The 21,777-nt window shown below is 46.8% G+C and overlaps 1 protein-coding gene across 2 annotated transcripts in view; it reads left to right on the top strand.

Moving 5' to 3' along the window:
- Positions 1-21,777, top strand: part of FXYD3 (FXYD domain containing ion transport regulator 3) — a 237,527-nt gene that overhangs the window by 134,279 nt on the left and 81,471 nt on the right. For both annotated transcript variants that reach the window (XM_030211789.1, XM_030211790.1), the window contains exons 3-4: positions 6,794-6,826; positions 10,935-10,958. In XM_030211789.1, the coding sequence (XP_030067649.1) occupies positions 6,794-6,826; positions 10,935-10,958 (57 nt within the window). The remainder of the gene's footprint in view (positions 1-6,793; positions 6,827-10,934; positions 10,959-21,777) is intronic.

The raw sequence follows: 21,777 nt of genomic DNA, 5'->3' as shown, positions 1-21,777 counted from the left end.
GGAACTAAGTGTGCCTTGATGAGCTGTACCCGCTCCCCCATGGTCATTTTCCACCCCTTCCATCTATCCACCCTCCCCTTCACTTCTTGGAGACACCTATCCCAGTTGTAGAGCCTATAATCCCCCTTCTCGAAATATATTCCCAAGACCCGTATACGTTCCACAGCTGTAGGAAACCTACCTCCCAACTCAAATTGCAGCCCCTGATCCCCAACCCACAGGCTATTGGACTTTTGAAAATTGACCTGCGACGCTGTTGCCTGCGAGTATTCCTGGATCAGGTTCTGCAATCTACCTCCCTCCCTCTGGTCCGCTACCCACACTGTAACATCATCTGCATACGCCACGACCCTTAACTGGTTATTGTCCCCCACCTCCACCCCTTCCAGCCCCTCCGCCCCCCCCTTCTCCAGCCGTCTTATAAAAGGGTCGATGGCGTATGCATACAACAGCGGGCTGAGTGGGCACCCCTGTCGGACCCCTGCCCCTACCTCAAACCCCTGCCCTCTCCACCCGTTAACCAGGGGGAAACACCCCGCATGCCGATAAAGTAGCTGTAATTGCTCTATCCAGCCCTTCGGAAACCCATAGCGCTCCAAAATGCTCCATAGGACACCCCACTGCACTCTATCAAACGCTTTTTCCTGGTCGAGTGTTACCAACAGCCTACCATGCCCTCCCACTCTACTGCGTTCTACCCCCTCCCGCACCCACGCTGCCGCTTCCAAGACCCCTCTCCCTTTAACCCCACATGCTTGTGAGGCTGCCAGCAAATCCCCAGACACCTGCCTCATTCTCTGGAATAGCATTCGCGCAAAAATTTTCCGATCTGTATTAAGCAGTGCTATAGGCCGCCAGTTGGCCAGCATCGCCGGGTCCTTCCCCTTACTTAGTAGGATAAGAGCCGCCTCCGTCAGGGACCTAGGCAAGGAACCCTCCAACTGGGCTGCCCCCCATACCCTCACCAGGATCGGCACCAGCTGCTCCTTAAAGGCCTGGTAGAACTCAGTTGTTAGCCCATCCGGCCCCGGCGAAGTCTTCCTGTGGAGCGCCCCGATGGCTTCCTCCACCTCCTGTTCTGTCCACGGGTTCAAGAGGGCCTGAAGCTGGGGTCCCCCGTGACCTATCCCCGGGGTTTCTTCCACATAACACTCCATCTGCTCTATATCAATCTGCTGGGCTGAAAGGAACGCCGCAAAGTGGTCCCTCACTGCCCCCAGAATCCCCTCCCTGGTGTCCTGCAGGACCCCCTGTGCGTCCCGTACCCCCTCCATCACCCTGCGCGCCCTCCGCTCCCGGCAGCATGCGAAGGGGTCCGGGCTACACATTTTCCCGAAGTCCCGCTCATACACCAAGGAGGTGTAGCGGTTGTACTGTACCTGTTCCAGGAGTGCTTGGAGATCATGTATTTCTTCCTCCCTCCCCCCTTGTGAAATCAGTGTGTCCCTCTTTTTCTTTATCGCCATGCCCAACTTTGTCCTTTCCCTCCCCTCCCTTCTCGCCTGTCTGAGAAAGAATCCCCGCGTTCGTCTTTTCACTGTATCCCACCACTCCCCCAATGACTGAAATGCCCCCTGCACTGACACCTGATCTTCCAAAAACCGGCGGTACTCCTCCCGCACCTGCTCGCTACCTAACCACTTTAAATTTAGTCGCCATAGCCCCCTCCCTGGCCTCTGCGCTGCCGCCCCCCCCACCTGAAGTAGGACCATGTGGTGGTCTGAAAAGTCCACGTCCACGGTTCGTGGACCCCCCAGACAAACCCCCTTCTTTACCAGGAATCTATCGATTCTACTTTTACACTGCCCTCGAAAGAACGTGAACCCCTCCTGTTCCTCACAGAAGGCCACATGCGCGTCTACCAGCTCCGCCTCCCGCATGATCCCTGCCAGCCTCACCCCGTCATAGCCCACCTGTACCGATCGTCCCCCACTATCCTTTTTCCGCAATATGGTGTTAAAATCTCCCCCCAGACTACTTGGCGCGAAGTGTATAGGTAGGGCTTGATCTTCCCAAAGAGGAGCACCCTTTCCTTCTTGCTTTGGGGCCCATACACATTCACCACCCTCAGTGCTCTATCCTCCCAAATCGCATCCACAACAAGACATCTCCCCACCCCCAGCTCCACCACTCGCTGAATATTCACCCGGTGGGACTTAAATAAGATCCCCACCCCACCATACCTCTCCCCCGCCAACCCCCACACCGAGGGACCCCACTTCCAGGCCCGCCTTGCCCGCCTGATCACCTCAATGGACCGCAGCCGAGTCTCCTGGAGCAGGAAGCAATCTGCTTGGACCCTCGCGAACCAGTCATACGCTAAACCCTGCTTCTTCGGAGAGGCGATGCTGGCCACATTCAGCGTGGCAAATGTCAACACTAAGCCTGCCATCCTCATTGCGAGTCACGGGTCTGCTCACTCCCAACTTCTTTCCTTATCTCCTGGGATACCCCCTTCTTACCCTGAAGCAGGTCCTCTGCTATGCGGTCTACATCATCCCCTGCCACATCCCCCTCCCCCCCCCTGCAGCCGTCCTGTCTGCACCTTACCCCCACCTCCCCCTTTCTTCCTTCCTTTCTTCTTTGCTCTATCCGGACCCACCCCCTGATCCCTCCCTCTCCCCTCTTCACCCCCACCCCCTACCTCCTCCACCGAGTCCTCCACCTCCCCCAAGTCCTCCAAGTCCTCCAGATCCTCCTCTAGCTCCACTCTGTCCCCCCAAGCCTGCACTTGGGCCTTCACCACCTGCCCAGCCCCCTCAGCTTTCCTCTTACTCCCCTTTCCCCTCCCTCCCTCCCTTCCCTCTTCCTCCTCCCTCACCCCTCCCCCTTCCCCCAGAGCCTTCCCGCCCTTCTTCCTACCACCAGTACCCTCCTCCAGTGCTTCCTCATATTTCCGTTTGCCCTCTCCAATCCCCCCTGCCGCCCCCTCTTCCTCCATTAACTCCACCTCTTCTCCTTCCCCCTGTTCTTCCTCCTCCCTCCCAACCTCCCTATCCTCCTCCTCCTCCTCCAACACCTGAAATCTGTTCCCCCCCCTCTTCCCCTGCAGCGACCCCTCCCTGCCCACCCCTAGTTTCCCCCCCCTCCGAAACTTCCCTTTCCTCTGTGGCACTTGTACCCACTCCCCCTCTCCCCCCTGCTCCACTCCTGACCCAGCCCCCTGCCGCCCCCCCTCCTGCATCCCCTCCTTCTCCCCCCCTTGCCCCTCCCTGCCTATCACCCCCTGCCCTATCCCCTCCTCCATTACCCCCCCTCCCCGTCCCTTCCCCCACATATCCCACTCGTTATGGGCCGCCCTAGGGCAGTTCCGATATGCATGGCCTAACCCGCCGCAGAGGTTGCACCTGATCGCGGTGCAGTCCTCTGTGGCATGCTGATCCCCGCATCTTCCACACTTTACCACTGGGCATGACATGCTGAAGTGCCTAAACGAACCACATCTGAAGCACTGCCGCGGCTGCCCCTTGTAAAAGCACAGTATCCTGTCACGACCGATAAAGGCAGCCGAAGGAATGTGCTGGACCACATGGCTCTCCTGTCTCAATTTGACCAGGGCTCCCCAACCTCCTGCCCAAACCCTGCTTGGATCCGGTAACTTTGTAAGTGGGGATCTCAGCTCCGCGTACCTCTGTAGCCAGTAGGCTAAATCTGCCCCAGAGATAGACTCATTTCGCACGAGCAGGGTGATCTGCACCAGGTCCGGCTTGCTGACTGGAATGGCCCTGAGGTCCCGCCACTCCCCCTTTCCCCTCACCCCCTCGTACCTTTCCCAGAATATTTCCATCCCCCTCTGGGTCATGAAGCTCAAGTCATATTCTGGGATGTTGATGGGGTGTATACACGCGTAAAAGTCCTCGGGTATAAACCCCATCCCCATCACCAGCCTCAAGACCCGATCCCTGGAGGGCATTGCCCCCTCCCCTATCCATTTGAGCTGTACCACATTTCGCCGCTTAGGCAGCTGTCCACCCCCTGTCCCCGCTCCCCCCCAACCCCTCCCTGGGCCCTCAAAACCACCCGATCTCCCCCCCTCCCTCCTTCCCCCTCCCTGGACTACTGCCGCAAAGGACTTGGACCCCAGCCCCCACCGCCCCCCCTCCACACTTGTTCCAGCCCTTCCCTCTGCCTCCCCCCCCTTCTGTCCCTCTGCCCCTCCCCTCATCCCTCTCCCTTCCTCAATATCCACCGCCCCCTCCCCCTCCCGTTGTCCCCCGTCCCCTTCCCTCTCAGACAAACATCCAGCAACGTCCATAGTCAGTTCTGCGGCTTGGGCTGCCTCCAACTGATTGTCCTGCCCATCTCCACTTCCTGGAACGTCCCTGCTCGTCCCTGCCACTGCAGGCTCCAGCCTCTGGGCTAATCGCCTCCTCTCCTCTGTCTCCTGGCGATACTCTGGCACCTGCCCAGTCAGGTCTGCAGCTGGCGATACCAGACTCCCTGCTCGCTCTGCCCCCGAACTCCCTCCAACCTCCGGCACCAGGGGCGAAGCCTCCGGAACTCCGCCGCTCCCCTTGGCTCCTCGCTCCCAGCCGTCCTGCTGGCAGGTCTGCTCCACCACCCGCTGCACATCTGTTAGACTTGCCATGTCCACTTCTGTAGTCAACGAAAGTCTCTCAACAATCGGGTTACTTCCCCCTTGCTTCTGGTGCAGTCCCTCCTGCGTTCTCCCAATGGCTGGCGCTTCCCGGGGGCATGGCTTGTCTGTTCCTGATTCCGCCACAGGCTGGCTGTTAGCACCCCCCGATTTCACCTCTTGTAATGGACAGCTGGTCAAATGAGCTCCCAGCTGCTGCCCGCTCCTATTCCTCTCTCTCCGACCCCTCTCCTGTAAACCGCCAGCTACTCCATGCTCAGGGAAGACCTCCCCTGCTCCCGGACTTCGTGGGCGGGGCTTCTCCAGATGCCATGCTGCTTCGGTTTCCACTTCAGTCATTGCAGACCCGGCCAAAATACCGGAGTCTGCCTCTGCTGACCCTTTTCCAACAGGGCCTCCTTCACGGCAACTGTCTCTGCTGTTTGCACAACTGCAGGTAAGCCCTCTGAGACTTCGACCACCACCTCTGTAGAAAACAGGCTGCTACCTGCGTCTCCCTCTGCTGCCTCCATTATCTGGAGTTTTGAAAAGTTACTGAGTTCTGTCCTCCCCTCCACAGGTAGGATCTCTACTCCAGCCCCCACCTCAGAGCCATGTCCTGCCGCTGCCTCCTTATCCTCTGGCTGCTGGGTAAGTGCTCTGGACTGTGTTGCCAACTGTCTCATGTATTTTAAAGTGGGGTCACCTCTGAACCCAGACAACTCTTTTGAGTCTAATGCTGCTGAAGACACTGAAGCTTGCTGCAACTGTAGTGTTCCTGAACCCCCAGACTGTGGTATTGAAGCCATCCTTTCTCGGTTAACATAGAGCTCCCTCAAAGGATTCACAGAGCCCTTTTTTAAACAGTTCAACAAGTGTTCTTTTTTCCCCAACAACTTTGATATCCGGGCTTCCTCTTTAACATACATTTGTCTGTGCTCCGCTGGGGCAAATTTACACATAGTTCTTGCCATTTTCAGACGTTTTCCTAGCTCCACTACTTCTTTTTCCACCAGCTTAATTCGTCTTACAATATTTACCACACTACTTGCTGGATCATCAGGGTCATAGCTCACTTCAAGGAACTCCTCATCTGACGATCCACTCTCCTCACTCTCAGCTGCCTCCAGCAAAGGCTTCTGGCAAACTTCCATCGCCTCTTCCTTCTCCCTTCCTTGGAAGCGCCCTTCTGGGGCCTGTACTATCTTCCTCCCCCCTCCACTGTCTTCTCGCTTACCTTCCGCAAGCTGGGCCATGGAGGGGGAAATGCTCTGATGGCCTCCACTGGGCTGCTTCTCCCTTCGGTCCACTGGACTCCTTTCCCTTCTCCCGGTAGTCAAACCAGGGAGAGAGCCACTCCTTTCGGCCTTCTGGTCCCGGGCCCCAGGAGGCCCCATAGCCTGGGACTTTCCTGAGGCCTTCTCCCCAGGGACCCTCCTCATCTTTGGGGAGGGAGCTAGGTCTCACTCCCTTTCCACTGGAAGTCAGCAGAGCTCTCTAAAACACCTCCTTCCTCCTCAGCAGACTGGATGGACCGTACAGGTCTTTATCTGCCATCATTTACTATGTAAAGAGGAGTGTTTATATAGATTGTACTTCAGGATATTCAAAGGTAGTGTCAGGGATTTCGGATGCAGAACAGTAGTATGGCAGAACAATTGCAATCCAGTGAAAGTCCTGGTAACCTGAAGGAAGTTACTGATAAAGGCTTGGCTCATCCCCAGGTCTAAGCCAAGTCTCTTAAGCACAAAATTTGGATTCGGCTAGACTGTCTCCTAGTTTTCACCCTCCTTATACTGCCATTTCTTCTTGGTTCTGTTCTTGGTCTTTTCGCTTTTTCCACTAATTTATCCTCTCCCTCCTGAAGGTGTTCACTATCCCCTTGGTTGTTGCTATACTTTTTCTGATGGTATGTGGTGCCTCAAGCAGAGCATCGGCAGCTGGGAAAATGTGAGCTGCTCTTCCACTGTACGTTTCTCCTCATCCCTTACTATTGTTGCTGCTCTTTGTCTCACATTGAGGTGCTACTTCTCTTCCTCTATTATGAGGTGAGTACTGCACTGAGGCAGGAGACCAGTGGGCATCGAGAAGGTGAGAGGGAGAAGCATCAGGGCGCTTTGACTGTCTGATGTAGATTAATGTGGGACGTTGGTCCCTATTGTATTAGTACAGTGCCATTTTAAAAAAATTGCCACTTGATTTTTCTCTCTTTCTCAGCTCTTCCAGTCCTGAAAGCTAATGACCCTGAAGGTAAGCAACTTAACTCCTTTCTCATATACTACTGTATCTGTATGTGCTCATTTCACTAGAGTAAGATTCATAAATGCAGGATTTCCAAACTTAGGAGAACCCATAGCCAGTTAGGTTTTCAGGATATCCATGACAAATATGTGTCCCTCAATCTGGAGTGTCGTTTAATGTCCTGTTATGATCAATTAATAATCTTTTGACTAATGATAACAGTTCTAAGAATTTAACAACTGCTTTCTAAATATAAGCAAAACAAATTTATTAAATTATTCAACTTTAAATCAAGTGCATAATACTAGTAACCATACTATCATTCACTCACTCTCTCATACTACTCTCTATATCAGTACACAAAGGTGCTTGCTGAAAAAGACAATAAACATGCATAATGACCTAAACTAATACACATGCAAAACTGCCTCTGAATAAACTCTGCATTTACTGCTTAATTCTTGAAAGTTCTAAACAACACCTCAAGGCAGTCCTCTTTAATCCTCTTGCAGTGTCCTGCAATCAAGGTGATTTCCCTAAAAGGGCAAGAATACAGAGTTCATGGAGTAAGCTGAGAGTGTTTTTTGTTGCCTCTGGGCATTGGTTCATGACATCAGCAGCTACCTGTGTTTAATCAAAGTATCAAGGAGTGAAAATGCTGTGGAAGATAAGTGTGAATCTACAGGATATGTAAATTCATTTTTTCTGGTGGAGAGACAATTACAACAGTCTTTTCAGTGATTGGAGAGACATTTGCAACAGACTGTTTTTTCAAGGACCTTTATAGATCTGCAGGAACTTGTAAAGAGGACTGTCTTGAGGCGTTGTTTAGAACTTTCAAGCATTAAGCAGTAAATGCAGAGTTTATTCAGAGGCAGTTTTGCATGTGTATTAGTTTAGGTCATTATGCATGTTTATTGGCTTTTTCAGCAAGCACCTTTGTGTACTGATATAGAGAGTAGTATGAGAGAGTGAGTGAATGATAGTATGGTTACTAGTATTATGCACTTGATTTAAAGTTGAATAATTGAATAAATTTGTTTTGCTTATATTTAGAAAGCAGTTGTTAAATTCTTAGAACTGTTATCATTAGTCAAAAGAAGACAAATATGTGTGAGATAAAACTGCAGAGCCAGATTTAGGAAGCACAGGTGCAATGTTTTGTGTAGGGCTGAGTGCCTGCTCTTGTGTGGATTACCAGGAGCACTGGACATTACCCTGACATCACCTGAGCATGGATGCTGTCAAGCATTTTTCCTTTCATGTTACCAGATTCCTCTGTGCTGCTTGCTTGCTGTGAGGCACATCACAAGTATCTGTAGTGCTCTGATATATACAAGAGAGCACAAGCTCTGTTGAACAGGGACTGTCTTTTCATGTTGATTTGTACAGCGCTGCATAAGTCTAGTAGCGCTATAGAAATGTTTAATAGTAGTAGTAGTAGTAGTAGTAATACCAGTATATCTTCAGGCCCGCTTACTTTTTTGATAGTTATGTTGCCTCAGTGGGGTCTTTGTAGGTTGTGGAACATTTTTAAAGGATCAATGTAAAAAGATATAACAATGCATGTGGAGATCTCATAGGTCCCTCTTATGATCCCTCTTATTTGTGGTTTCTTAGCCCCTCTATCACTAAGGGATGAGGGTAGACCCAAAAGGGTACATAAAAGAAACAGATTGGAAAAAAACACAAAGGGGTCAATTGTCAGTAGTGACAGTCTGCATGTTTTTAAAATGCATATATTTAGCTGCACTGAATATGCATACTTGCCACTGAGTGCCAGCCAGTAGCTATACAGCGATGCTGTTCAACCACGGATAGACTATGGGGCTTATTTTCAAAGCATTTAAACTTACAAAATTCCATAGGTTACTATCCTGCTGATTTTCGAAGGAGAAGGCTGGCCATCTTCTGACACAAATCGGGAGATGGCCGGCCATCTCCTAAACCCGGCCAAATTGGTATAATCGAAAGCCGATTTTGGCCAGCTTCAACTGCTTTTCATCGCAGGGCCGGCCAGAGTTCAAGGGGGCATGTCGGCAGGGTACCAAAGGCGGGACGGGGACGTGGTTAAGAGATGGCCGGCTTCAGCCGATAATAGAAAAAAGAAGGCAGGCTCTGACGAACACTTGGCCGGCTTTACTTGGTCCATTTATTTTTAGGACCAAGCCTCAAGAAAGTGCCCCAGATGACCACCGGAGGGAATTGGGGATCACCTCCCCTTACTCCCCCAGTGGTCACCAACCCCCTCCCACCCAAAAATAAAATGTTAAACGTTTTTGTGCCAGCCTCAAATCTCATACCCAGCTCCATGACAGCACTATGCAGGTCCCTGGAGCAGTTTTTAGTGGGTACTGCAGTGGACTTCAGGCAGGCAGACCCAGGCCCATCCCCTCCTACCTATACACTTGTGGTGGTAAATGTGAGCCCTCCAAAACTCACCCAAAACCCACTGTACCCATGTGTAGGTGCCCCCCTTCACCCATAAGGGCTATGGTAGTGTTGTACAATTGGGGGTTTTGGGGGAGCTATGCACCTGGGAGCAATTTGTGAAGTCCACTGCAGTGCCCCCTAGGGTGCCTGGTTGGTGTCCTGGCATGTGAGGGGGACCAGTGCACTATAAATGCTGGCTCCTCCCACGACCAAAGGGCTTGGATTTGATCGGGTTTGAGATGGTTGCCATTAGTTTCCATTATCGGCGGAAACCAATGGCGGCAATCTCTAACGCCGGCCCAAATGTTGAGATTTGGCAGGCCCCGACCGTATTATCGAAACGAAAGATGGCCAGCCATCTTGTTTCGATAATACGGTTGAGTATGCCGCTTTACGGGCCAGCCTTAAAGATGGCCGCCCATATAGATGGCCGGCCCCGTTCGATTATGCCCCTCCACGTAAAAGAAAAGTGCTTTGAAAATACACTTCTAAGCGTTCTACTTCAAGACTGCTATTCAGTGTTGTCATGTTGGCGATGCCTGGCATTATCTGTTGCTATGTTTATATATAATCTCCAATACATAAATGTTTTGCATTAGCACACAATAATTGATGTGTAATTTATTTTTCTTAAAGTTCAGTGTATCCAGTTTCATGATCTTAAATATAAACGCTGGCTTAGATTTTTATTTCAACTATCTGGATGGTTTTCAAAGGACTACGAAGGCAATTCTGTAAGTGGGCACCTCTGTTTAGGTGGTCCAATGGTGTGCAATGAGAACCTATTCTATAATGGCATCTGGGCACTCAGACTCTGTTGTAGAATACTAGCATAACCTGGTAACTGGCATGCTTTACATTTTAACCACCTCAGTTAGACCATTCACCCATTTCACATAAATGCAGCAAATCCGTGCACAATTTACAGTATTCTAAAAGTTACATGCATAAGTGAAACCCTGCCCATGTGCATGCCTCTTTGCATGTACATGTAATGCCACTTAGAAGAAAAAGGTTTGTCTTTTTGCAGATAACACAAACATATCCAATAGAGTGGACATAACAGAAGGGGTAGAAAACATGAGAAGGGATCTACTAAATTTAGAAGAATGGTCTAATGTCTGGTAGTTAACATGTAATGCAAAGAAGTGCAGAATGGTGCATTTGGGGTATAGAAATCCAAAAGAGATGTACGAGATAGGGGGCAAAAGACTGATACAATTCATTAGAGAGAACTTAGGGTCTGAGGATCTCAAGGCAGTAAAACAATGTGACATGACGGTGACTGTACCAGAAAGATACTGGGCTGGATAGAGGTGGAACTAGCAGAAGAAAAGAGGTGTTAATGTCTCTATCCCTATACAAGTTGTTGGTAAGGCCCCACTTGGAGTACTGTACTCAGTTTTGGAGGCCGTGTCTAGCTAAGGCCATCAAAAGACTTGAAGTGGTCCAGAGAAAAGCAACAAAAATGGTCTGGGGTTTGCACCAAAATGGCAAGGGCAAATCGAGATCAAGTATGTATATGTAGTATCAGATTATACCTTATGCTACGAGTTCATCTTGTTGGGCAGACTGGATGGACCATACAGGTCTTTATCTGCCATCATCTACTACATTACTATGTTCACTGAACCATTTAGTCTCAATAATTGTGCTATTTTTACATCTTTCTTTTTTTTTCCAGATAAGGACAGCCCATTCTTCTATGGTAAGTGCCTGCCTTCAATTTACTTCACCTTTTTTCTCTCTCTCTTTTAAGAACATAAGAGTATCCATACTGGGTCAGACCAATGGTCCATCTAGCCCAGTATCCTGTTTCCAACAGTGACCAAGCCAGGTCACAAGTACCTGGCAGCATCCCAAATCGTGGCAACATTCCATGCTACAAATCCCAGGGCAAGCAGTTCCTTCCCCATGTCGGTCTCAATAGCAGACTCTATGGACCTTTCCTCCAGGAACTTGTCCAAATCTTTTTTAAACCTAATTACGCTAACATCGTCCGGCAAAGAGTTCCAGAGCTTAAGTATTCATTGAGTGAAAAAAATGTTTCCTCCTATTTGTTTCAAAAGTATTTCCATGTAACTTCCTTGAGTGTTCGTTCCCTAGTCTTTGTACTTTTGGAACAAGTAAAAAATTGATTTACTTCTACTCGTAATACATCAATCAGGATTTTGTAGACCTCAATCATATCTCCCCTCATTCGTCTCTTTTCCAAGCTGAAGAGCCCAAACCCATCTGGCATAAATGTGGCATGAGTATGAGTGAGAGCAGTCATTTATGCAAGAATAGAATTTCTGAAAATTATTTACCCTGTATATGGAGAGTAACACCCATTGGAAAAGGAGGTAGGATCAGAGGCAAGGATAGATTGGAGAGGCAGCAATGAGTGTATTTTACCTTTTTCAGAATTGATTCAGTGTCTATAGGGAAAAGTAACCCCAAGCTTTGCACTTAACTGTGTTGTTTTGAAAATTACCCCATACATTTATTACATTTTATCAGTGTTTTAATCCAAGCTCTGATTTGCTGAGGGTCAGACATTCTGTAGATTTAGATCCTTGTTCTAACTTAGTTTTACCCTTCAGGCTAACTGTGATTTATGATTGTAAATGCACTTTGCTTAAAAGCATAAGATAAGTACCTAATAAACCTTAATTTTGTTTTGACCCATTTAGAAAGATACAGTCTCCAGGTCTGTCGCTCTAGCAGTGGCTTGAAGATGACGAAACCTGACTTACTTTTGAAAACCTTTTTAATGGCCCATTTTCTTTATCGTCTCAAACAGGGGCGTAGCCAGACCTCGTGGTGGGAGGGGGCCAGAACATGAGGTGGGGGGCACATTTTCCGCAGCCCCCCCCCCCCCCCACCGCCTCGCCACTCATCCTACCATCCTACCGCACCCCACAGCAGCAAATACATTGGCTGACGGGGGTCCCCAACCCCTGCCAGCTGAAGCCGGATTCCGCGGTGGCACCAATCGGCGCTGGACAAGGCTTCAGGTGGCAGGGTTGGGGATCCCCGACAGCAAAACCAGGGGCCCAGATGAAATTGGGGGGAGGGGGAGCAGGCCCCATGGCCTCACCTAGCTACGCCACTGGTCTCAAAGCTGAATAACTACACACATCCTGTGTGCACTAGTAAGGATGTTGCTGGGAGGTGGAAGATAAGGTTCCTTGATGACACTGGTTAATTGAATATTTGCATTATTACATTTACAGATTCAGACTGTTTTTCCAAAGTTAAATCCTTTTCCAGTCTCCAGGTTTTCAATCATTTTGAAAAGGAAAGGACTGATGTGCAATTCCCCACTTGCTGCTCAAAAACACATCTAGTTATTTTACGTGAATTTTCAGCTGTGTCATACAATCAAATTGGACTGCTGAGTATATAGTCCTAACTTTAAAGGTATAAGTTATTTTGGGCCTCTTTTAGTAAACCGCGTTAGCGATTCCTGGTGCGGCAAATGAGGGGAAGCCCATTCAATTCCTATGGGCTTCTTCTCATTTGCCGCGCAGCAATTGCTACTAAGGTTTGGTAAAAGAGGTCCAAAAATAATTAGCACCAGTATTTAGCACTAATGAAATAACTGGACAATGCTAAATAGTGGTGCCAATTATTTTTACATGAGAACATAAGAGACATAAGAGTATTCATACTGGGTCAGACCAATGGTCCATCTAGCCCAGTATCCTGTTTCCAACAGTGACCAAGCCAGGTCATAAGTATGTGGCAGAAACCTAAATCATGACAACATTCCATACTACAAATCCCATGGCAAGCAGTTGCTTCCTCATGTCTGTCTCAATAGCAGACTATGGACTTTTCCTCCAGGAATTTGTCAGAACCTTTTTCTAAACCCAGATACGCTAACCTCTGTTACCACATCGCCTGGCAAAGAGTTCCAGAGCATAACTATTCCTTGAGTGACAAAATATGTCCTCCTATTTGTTTTAAAGTATTTCGATGCAACTTCCTCAAGTATCCCCTAGTCTTTGTACTTTTGGAACGAGTAAAAAATCGATTTACTTCTTCTCGTTCTACACCACTCAGCATTGTAGACCTCAGTCATATCTCCCCTCATCCGTCTCTTTTCTAAGCTGAACAGCCCAAACCTCCATAACCTTTCCTCATATGAGAGGAGTTCCATCTCCTTTATCATTTTGATCGATCTTCTTTGAAATTTTTCTAATTCTGCTATATCTTTTTTGAGGTACAGCGACCAGACAACACAATACTCAAGGTGCGGATGCACCATGGAGCAATACAGAAGCATTATAGTATTTTCGGTCTTGCTCACCATTTCTTTCCTAATAATTCCAAGCATCACGTTTGCTTTTTTGGCCGTTACCGCACACTGAGCAGAAAATTTCAGCGTATTATCCACAAGGACACCTAGATCTTTTTCTTGAGCGCTGACCCCCAAGGTGGACCCTAGCATCAGGTAACTATGATTCAGATTATTCTTTTCAATGTGCATCACCTTGCATTTGAACACATTAAATTTCATCTGCCATTTGGATGCCCAGTCTTCCAGTTTCCTAAGGTCTTCCTGCAATATTTCATAGTCCACACGTGTTTTAACAACCTTGGATAGTTTTGTATCATCTGCAAATTTAATCACCTCACTCGTCGATCCGATTTCCATATCATTTATAAATATGTTAAATAGCACTGGTCCCAATACAGATCCCTGCAGCACTCCACTGTTCACCTTCCTCCATTGAGAGAAATGACCATTTAACCCTACCCTTTGTTTTCTGTCCAATAACCAATTCCTAATTCACATCAGAACCTTGCCTGCTATCCTGTGACTCTTTAATTTTCTCAGGAGTCTCATGAGGAACTTTTTCAAAAGCTTTCTGAAAATCTAGATGCACTACATCAAACAGCTCATCTTTATCCACATGTTTATTCACACCTTCAAAAAAATGAAGCAAATTGGTGAGGCAAGACTTCCCTCGGCTGAACCCATGCTGACTTTGTTCCATTAAACCATGTTTGTCTATGTAATCTGTAATTTTATGCTTTATAATAGTTTCCACTATTTTGCCCAGCACTGACATCAGGCTTACTGGTCTGTAATTTCCCAGATCACCCCTAGAACCTTTTTTAAAATCGGCATCACGTTGGCCACCCTCCAATCTTCAGGTACTGTGAACGATTTTAATACTACTATCAGCAGATCACATGCTTGAGTTCTTTGAGTACCCTTGGATGTATGCCATCCAGTCCAGGTGATCATAACATGATCAAGTTTGAGCTACTATCTGGGATGAACCCACCAAAAAAAAAAAAATCTACTGTAGCTGCATTTAATTTTTGAAAGGGCGACTAAGATAAAATGAGGAAAATGGTTAAAATAAGCTAAAATGATCGGTTGCAAAGGTTAGGACACTAAATCAGACATGGATGTTATTCAAAAATACCATCTTGGAAGCCTAGATCAGATGCATACCACGTATTTGCAAAGGTGGAAAGAAGAGAAAATGGTAGCCAGCATGGTTAAAAGGTAAGTGAAACAGGCTATTACATCCAAAAGAATGTCCTTCAAAGAAAGGGACCCAAATAAAGAAAATAAGAAACAACATAGGCACTGGGAAGTCAGATGCAAAGTATTGATAAAGAAGTCTAAAAGAGAATATGAAGAGAAACTTGCTGCAGAGGCTAAAACTCACAGTTGGGCATTCATTTCGGTCAAGGGCAGGCAGCCCCGGATTGTTCTGGCACCATCTTGTTACAATAGCCTCCTTTGCCTGATCATCCTCCAGTGCAAGCACCCTTGAACCACCACCTCCCCAGAATGCCATATCCCCAGCCGCGAGCTTCTCGCTCACACTTGTGGTGTGGCAGGACTTTAGAGCCAGCGCACATGGGCATCAGGGGCAGTTCAGAGACAGCAAAATGGGAGCAAGTAAATATAAAAGGTGCCAGAACTCCGTACCAGTGCGTACTGGCACAAAAAAAGCCCTGGCTAAAAGAATATGAAGAAAAACTTGCTGCAGAGGCTAAAACTCACAGTAACAATTTTTTGAGGTACATCAGAAGCAGAAAGCCTGTGAGGGAATCCGTGGGACTGTTGGATCACGAAGGAGCACTCAATGAGGACAAGGCCATAGCGGAGAAACTGAATGAATTCTTTTCATTGGTTTTTACTGAAGAAGTTGAAAGAGATCTGCCTATACTTGAAATGGTTTTCAAGGGTGATGATGCGGAGGAACTGAAAGAAATCTTAGTGAGCCTGGAAGATGTACTGTGCCAAATCGACAAATTAATGAGTAGTAATTCACCTAGACCTGATAGCATACATCCAAGGGTACTCAAAGTACTCAAGCATGAAATTGCTAATTTACTACTATTACTACTTTTCATTTCTAAAGCGCTACTAGACGTACGCAGCGCTGTACACTTGAACATGAAGAGACAGTCCCTGCTCGACAGAGCTTGCAATCTAATTAGGACAGACAAACAGGACAAACAAGAGATAAGGGAATATAAGTGAGGATGATAAAATAAGGGTTCTGAACAAGTGAATATGGGTTAGAAGTTAAAAGCAGCATCAAAAAGGTGGGCTTTTAGCTTAGATTTGAAGACGGCCAGAGATGGAGCATGACGTACAGGCTCAGGAAGTCTATTCCAGGCATATGGTGCAGCAAGATAAAAGGAACGGAGTCTGGAGTTAGCAGTGGAGGAGAAGAGTGCAGATAAGAGAGATTTACCCAGTGAACGGAGAGATGAGAGTGGAGAGGTACTGAGGAGCTGCAGAGTGAATGCACTTATAGGTCAATAAGAGGAGTTTGAACTGTATGCGGAAATGGATAGGAAGCCAGTGAAGTGACTTGAGGAGAGGGCTAATATGAGCATAATGACACTGGCGGAATATTAGTCATGCAGCAGAAATTTGAACAGATTGAAGAGGAGAGAGATGGCTAAGTGGGAGACCTGTGAGAAGCAAGTTGCAATAGTCTAAGCAAGAAGTGATAAGAGTGTGGATGAGGGTAGTGTGCTCAGAAAGGAAAGGGCGAATTTTGGTGATATTATAGAGAAAGAGACGACAGGTTTTAGCAGTCTGCTGAATATGTGCAGAGAAGGAGAGGAAGGAGTCAAAGATGACCCCAAGGTTATGAGCTGAGGAGACAGGAAGGATGAGAGTGTTATCCATAGAAATAGAGAATGGGGGAGGAGGAGAGGTTGGTTTAGGGGGAAAGATAAGAAGCTCAGTCTTAGTCATGTTTACTTTCAGATAGCACTGAGACATCCAGGCAGCAATGTCAGACAGGCAGGCTGATACTTTGGCCTGGATTTCGGCTGAGATTTCTGGTGTGGAGAGGTAAATCTGGGAGTCATCAGCATAAAGATGATACTGAAAACCATGGGATGAGATCAGAGTACCAAGGGAAGAAGTATAGATAGAGAAAAGAAGAGGTCCCAGGACAGATCCCTGAGGTACACCAACTGATAGTGGGATAGGAGGATCCACTGGAGTATACACTAAAAGTATGCTGGAAGAGATAAAAAGAAAACCAGGAAAACAGAGCCCTGAAATCCAAGTGAGGACAGCATATCAAGGAATAGGCTGTGATCAACAGTGTCAAATGCAATAGATAGATCGAGAAGGATGAGGATAGAGACCTTTGGATCTGGTCAGGAACAGATCATTGGAGACTTTAGCAAGCGCTGTTTCAGTTGAATGAAGGGGGCGAAAGCCAGATTGAAGTGGATCAAGAATAGCTTGAGATGAAAAAAAGTCAAGGCAACGGCGATGAACAGCATGTTCAAGTATCTTGGATAGGAAAGTGAGGAGGGAGATGGGGTGATAGTTAGAAGGACAGGTAGGGTCCAATGAAGGTTTTTTAAGGAGTGCTGTGACTTCGGCATGTTTGAAGGCACCAGGAACAGTCGCACTGGACAGTGAAAGATTGAGGATATGACAGATAAACGGGATGACAGTAGGAGAGATAGTGTTAAGTAGATGGGTGGGAATAGGATCAGAGGAACAGGTAGTTAGTTTCGAGGAGCAAATAAGATGTGTAGTTTCCTCTTCAGTGATTTCAGAAAAGGAAGAAAATGAGGCAGGGGTTGGAGGGTTGAGAGAATGGACTAAGGGAAGGAGAGGTGGAGGTGACCTGGTTGAGAATTCAAGTTTAATCTTGTGAACCTTATCATGAAAGTACTCAGCCAGAGTCTGGGGGGAAAGTGAAGGGGGTGTTGGAGGTGAAGGCACTTTGAGGAGAGAGTTCAGTGTGGCAAAGAGACGTCGAGGGTTTGAGCCAAGAGAATTTGTCAACTGGATGTAATAGTCCTGTTTGGCAAGTAAAAGAGCAGACTGGAAGGAGGTCAGCAAGAATTTGAAATGTATGGAGTCAGCATGGGCACGGGATTTCAGCCAAAGGCGTTCAGCAGAGCGGGCACAGGAACGTAGGTAGTGGATTCTAGAGGTCAGCCAAGGCTGGGGTTTGGTACGTTTTACAGAACAGGGAATGGGAGGAGCGAGAGTATCCAGAGCAGAGGAGAGAATAGTATTATAGGAATAGACAGCCTCATTGACAGACTTTGATAACATAGTGGAAGAGAAGAGATTTGAAACACTGGAGGACAGAGTAGAAGGGTCAATAGCCTGAAGATTCCTAAATGTATTGGTTAAGATTGGACGGGACTGGGGAGGAGAGTGTTTAAGTGTGAAGATGATGGTCAGAGAGGGGAAGAGTTAAGGCACAGAAACAGGAGAGTGAGCAGTTTGAGAAGAGGATAAGATCAAGACAGTGGCCATTCTGGTGAGTGGGGGCAGGGGAGCACAGTTGAAGATTGAAAGAGGATGTTAAAGCAAGAAACTGCGAAGCATAAGAGTCAGAGGGACCATTAGCATGAATGTTAAAATCCCCAAGAATGAGGGAAGGAGATGAAGGTTCAAGAAAGAAGGAAAGCCAGACATCAAAGTCAGTGAGAAAGGAAGAAAGGGACTTATCAGGGGGTCGATAAATGACTGTTACTCGGAGAGGCAGAGGAGCAAATAGACGGATGGAGTGGACTTTGAAGGAAGAAAAACAGTGAGACTGAGTTGGAAGAAGAGGTTGAAATCTACAAGAGGGTGAAAGTAGTAGCCCGACACCACCTCCGCGGCCAACCGGGCGAGGAGTATGGGAGAAAAAATAACCACCATGGCATAGTGCCACAACTGAAGCACAGTGTTCAGGGTAAAGCCAAGTGTCAGTTAGGGCAAGCAGGTGGCGAGTACAAGAGATAAAGAGGTCATGGATGTAGGAAAGTTTGTTACAGACAGAGCGGGCATTCCACAGAGCGCAAGAGAAAGGCAGGGAAGAAGGGGGGGAGGAGAGGAACAGAAATTAGATTGGAGATGGAAAGGAGATGGATGAATGGAGAGAAGGAAATGTTGAAGGTTGAGAGCTGAGAAAAAGGAAGAGGAAAAAAGAGATGGTGAGATGATGAATACAGAGGGTGGACAATGTGTTCCTGCAGTGTATAGTGGTTTCAGATGGAGAAACAGATTAGGAAGGGGCATTACCAAGAAGAAAAAGTGTACTGGAGCCATAAGTAGTAACTTGGAGAAAATAACTGTAAAGAGAAAATGTAAAGAGAAAATAAATGTAAAGCGAAAAATGCCCCGCGCACTGTCTGCGGAGGCCCTGAGTGGATCGGAGTGGACCTGGGAGTCAACCGGAGAAGGCTGTAAAGGATATGCAGATGAGCTGCAAGTCCTCCACAGCACCTGAAAGGCAGCCAGTGGTAGAGCTGGGCACCTCAGCCAAGGAAAGACTTACCAGGGGTTAGGCCGAAGCCAGCATTCCTCCTCTGAGGGTCGCCTGATCCTAGACAAAAAGCACCTGGAAACCCTGGGCACCTGGAGCAAGGGTCCTGTGAAGATCGGGGTGGACCTGGGAGTCACCCCGGATACAGCTGTGAGGAAATGCAGAAGGGCTAATTTACTGTTAATGATATGTAAATGTCATTAAAATCGTACATAGTACCTGAAGATTGGAGGGTGGCCATTGTGACGCCGATTTTTATAACTGGTTCCAGGGTGATCCAGGAAGTTATAGACTGGTAAGCCTGATGTAAGTGCTGGGCAAAATAGTATAAGTTATTATAAAGAATAAAATTACTGAACACATAGACAAACATGGTTTAATGGGACAGAGTCAGCATGAGTTCAGCCAACGGAAGTCTTGCCTCACCAATTTGCTTCATTTATTTGAAGGCATGAATAAACATGTGGATACAGGTGAGCCGGTTGATGTAGTGTATTTAGATTTTCAGAAAGCTTTTGATAAAGTTCCTCCTAAGTACGTATAAGTATTGCCATACTGGGAAAGACCAAAGGTCCATCAAGCCCAGCATCCTGTTTCCAACAGTGGCCAATCCAGGTCACAAATACCTGGGAAGATCCCCAAAAAGTACAAAACATTTTATACTGCTTGTCCCAGAAATAGTGGATTTTCCCCAAGTCCATTTAATAATGGTCTATGGACATTTCCTTTAGGAAGCCGTCCAAACCTTTTTTAAACTCCGCTAAGCTAACCGCCTTTACCACATTCTCTGGCAACGAATTCCAGAGTTTAATTACATGTTGAGTGAAGAAAACGTTTCTCAGATTCGTTTTAAATTTACTACATTGTAGCTTCATCGCATGCCCCCTAGTCCTAGTATTTTTGGAAAGCGTAAACAGACGCTTCACATCTACCCATTCAACTCCACTCATTATTTTATAGACCTCTATCATATCTCATGAGAGACTCCTGAGAAAATTAAAGAGTCATGGGATAGGAGGCAATGTTCTGGTGTGGATTAAGAATTGAGTTATTGGACAGATAACAGAGAGTAGGGTTAAATGGTCATTTCTTTCAGTGGAGGAGGGTGAACATTGGAGTGCCGCAGGGATCTGTACTGGGACCAGAGCTATTTAACATATTTATAAATGATATATAAATTAGAATGATGATTGAGGTGATTAAATTTGCAGATGACACAAAACTATTCAAGGTTGTTAAAACACGTGTGGACTGTGAAATATTGCAGAAAGATCTTAGGAAATTGGAAGACTGGGCATCGAAATGGCAGATGAAATTTAATGTGGACAAATGCAAGGTGATGCACATTGGAAAAAATAATCTGAATCACAATTATCTGATGCTAGGGTCCACCTTGGGGGTCAGCACTCAAGAAAAAGACCTAAGTGTCGTTGTAGATAATATGTTGAAATCTTCTGCTCAGTGTGTGGCGGTGGTCTACAAAAGCAAACAGGATATTAGGAATTATTAGGAAAGGGATGGTGAATAAGACCGAAACTATTATAATGTTTCTGTATCACTCCATGCTGCGACCTCACCTTGAGCACTGCATTCAATTCTGGTCATCGTATCTCAAAAAAGATATAGCAGAATTAGAAAAGGTTCAGAATGACCAAAATGATGAAGGGGATGGAATGCCTTTCATTCGAGGAAAGGCTAAAGAGGTTAGGGCTGTTCAGCTTGGAAAAGAGACAGATGAGGAGAGATATGATTGAGGTCTACAAAATCCTGAGTGGTGTGGAACAAGTAAATCGATTTTCATTCATTCCAAAAGTACAAAGGCTAGGGTACCAGACACTCAAGGAAGTTACATGGAAATACTTCTAAAACAAATAGGAGGAAATATTTATTTCACTCAACGAATAGTTAAGCTCTGGAACTCTTTGCTGGAGGATGCAGCAACAGCCGTTAGTATCTCTGGGTTTAAAAAAAGGGTTGTACAAGTTCTTTAAGAAAAAGTCCATAGTCTGCTATTGAGACAGACATGGGGAAGCAGTTGCTTGTCCTGGGACTGGTAGCATGGAGCGTTGCCACAATTTGGGTTTCTGCCAAGTACTTGTAACCTGGCTTGGTCTCTGTTGGAAACAGGATACTGGGCTAGATGGACCATTGGTCTGACCCAGTATGGTGCTCATTTTCATAGCACTTAGCCTTACAAAGTTCCATAGTAACCTATGGACCTTTGTAAGTTTAAGTGCTTTGAAAATATGCCTCTATGGCTACTTTTATGTTCTTATGTTCATATGTCCTGTATAGATGTTGTTTTAGTCTGGCCAGCAGGTGGTACCACTTGGTGATGATGGAGATTCATACCTTGTGGTGAGGTAGAGAATTCTCCCTATGTAGAATTCCTTGCAGGGCGGGATTAAAAAAGAAGCAGATCACAAAAAAAAAACTCTTGCTGTTTCTATTTCTGAAGAGAGGAGCTATTTTAGTCCAATAGATGGAATTGTTTGCACTGCACCACTGGGTGGTATATCAAGCCCCTGATGCAGCCCTTTAGGAGAGCAAAACACAGCCATGTCAGACTTATGACTATTTTAAACTTTAGTGGTGAATAAATTCGTCTTTTTATGAAAGATTTTTTGGTGATTTGCTTCTTTTTTTTTAATCCCATGCTGAAGTGTGTGAGTCACCTGCCTACCTGTTTTATTGGAATTCCTTGCAGGAGCACGAAGCAGAATTCATGTCTTCCACTCTTGAAAACAAGGGAGGAGAGGCTGA

Source organism: Microcaecilia unicolor, chromosome 8 (genome assembly GCF_901765095.1).
Source record: "Microcaecilia unicolor chromosome 8, aMicUni1.1, whole genome shotgun sequence".
Classification (NCBI taxonomy): Eukaryota; Metazoa; Chordata; class Amphibia; order Gymnophiona; family Siphonopidae; genus Microcaecilia; species Microcaecilia unicolor.
The sequence above is the reverse complement of the archived record's forward strand: the minus strand, read 5'-3'. Positions and strand labels throughout refer to the sequence as shown.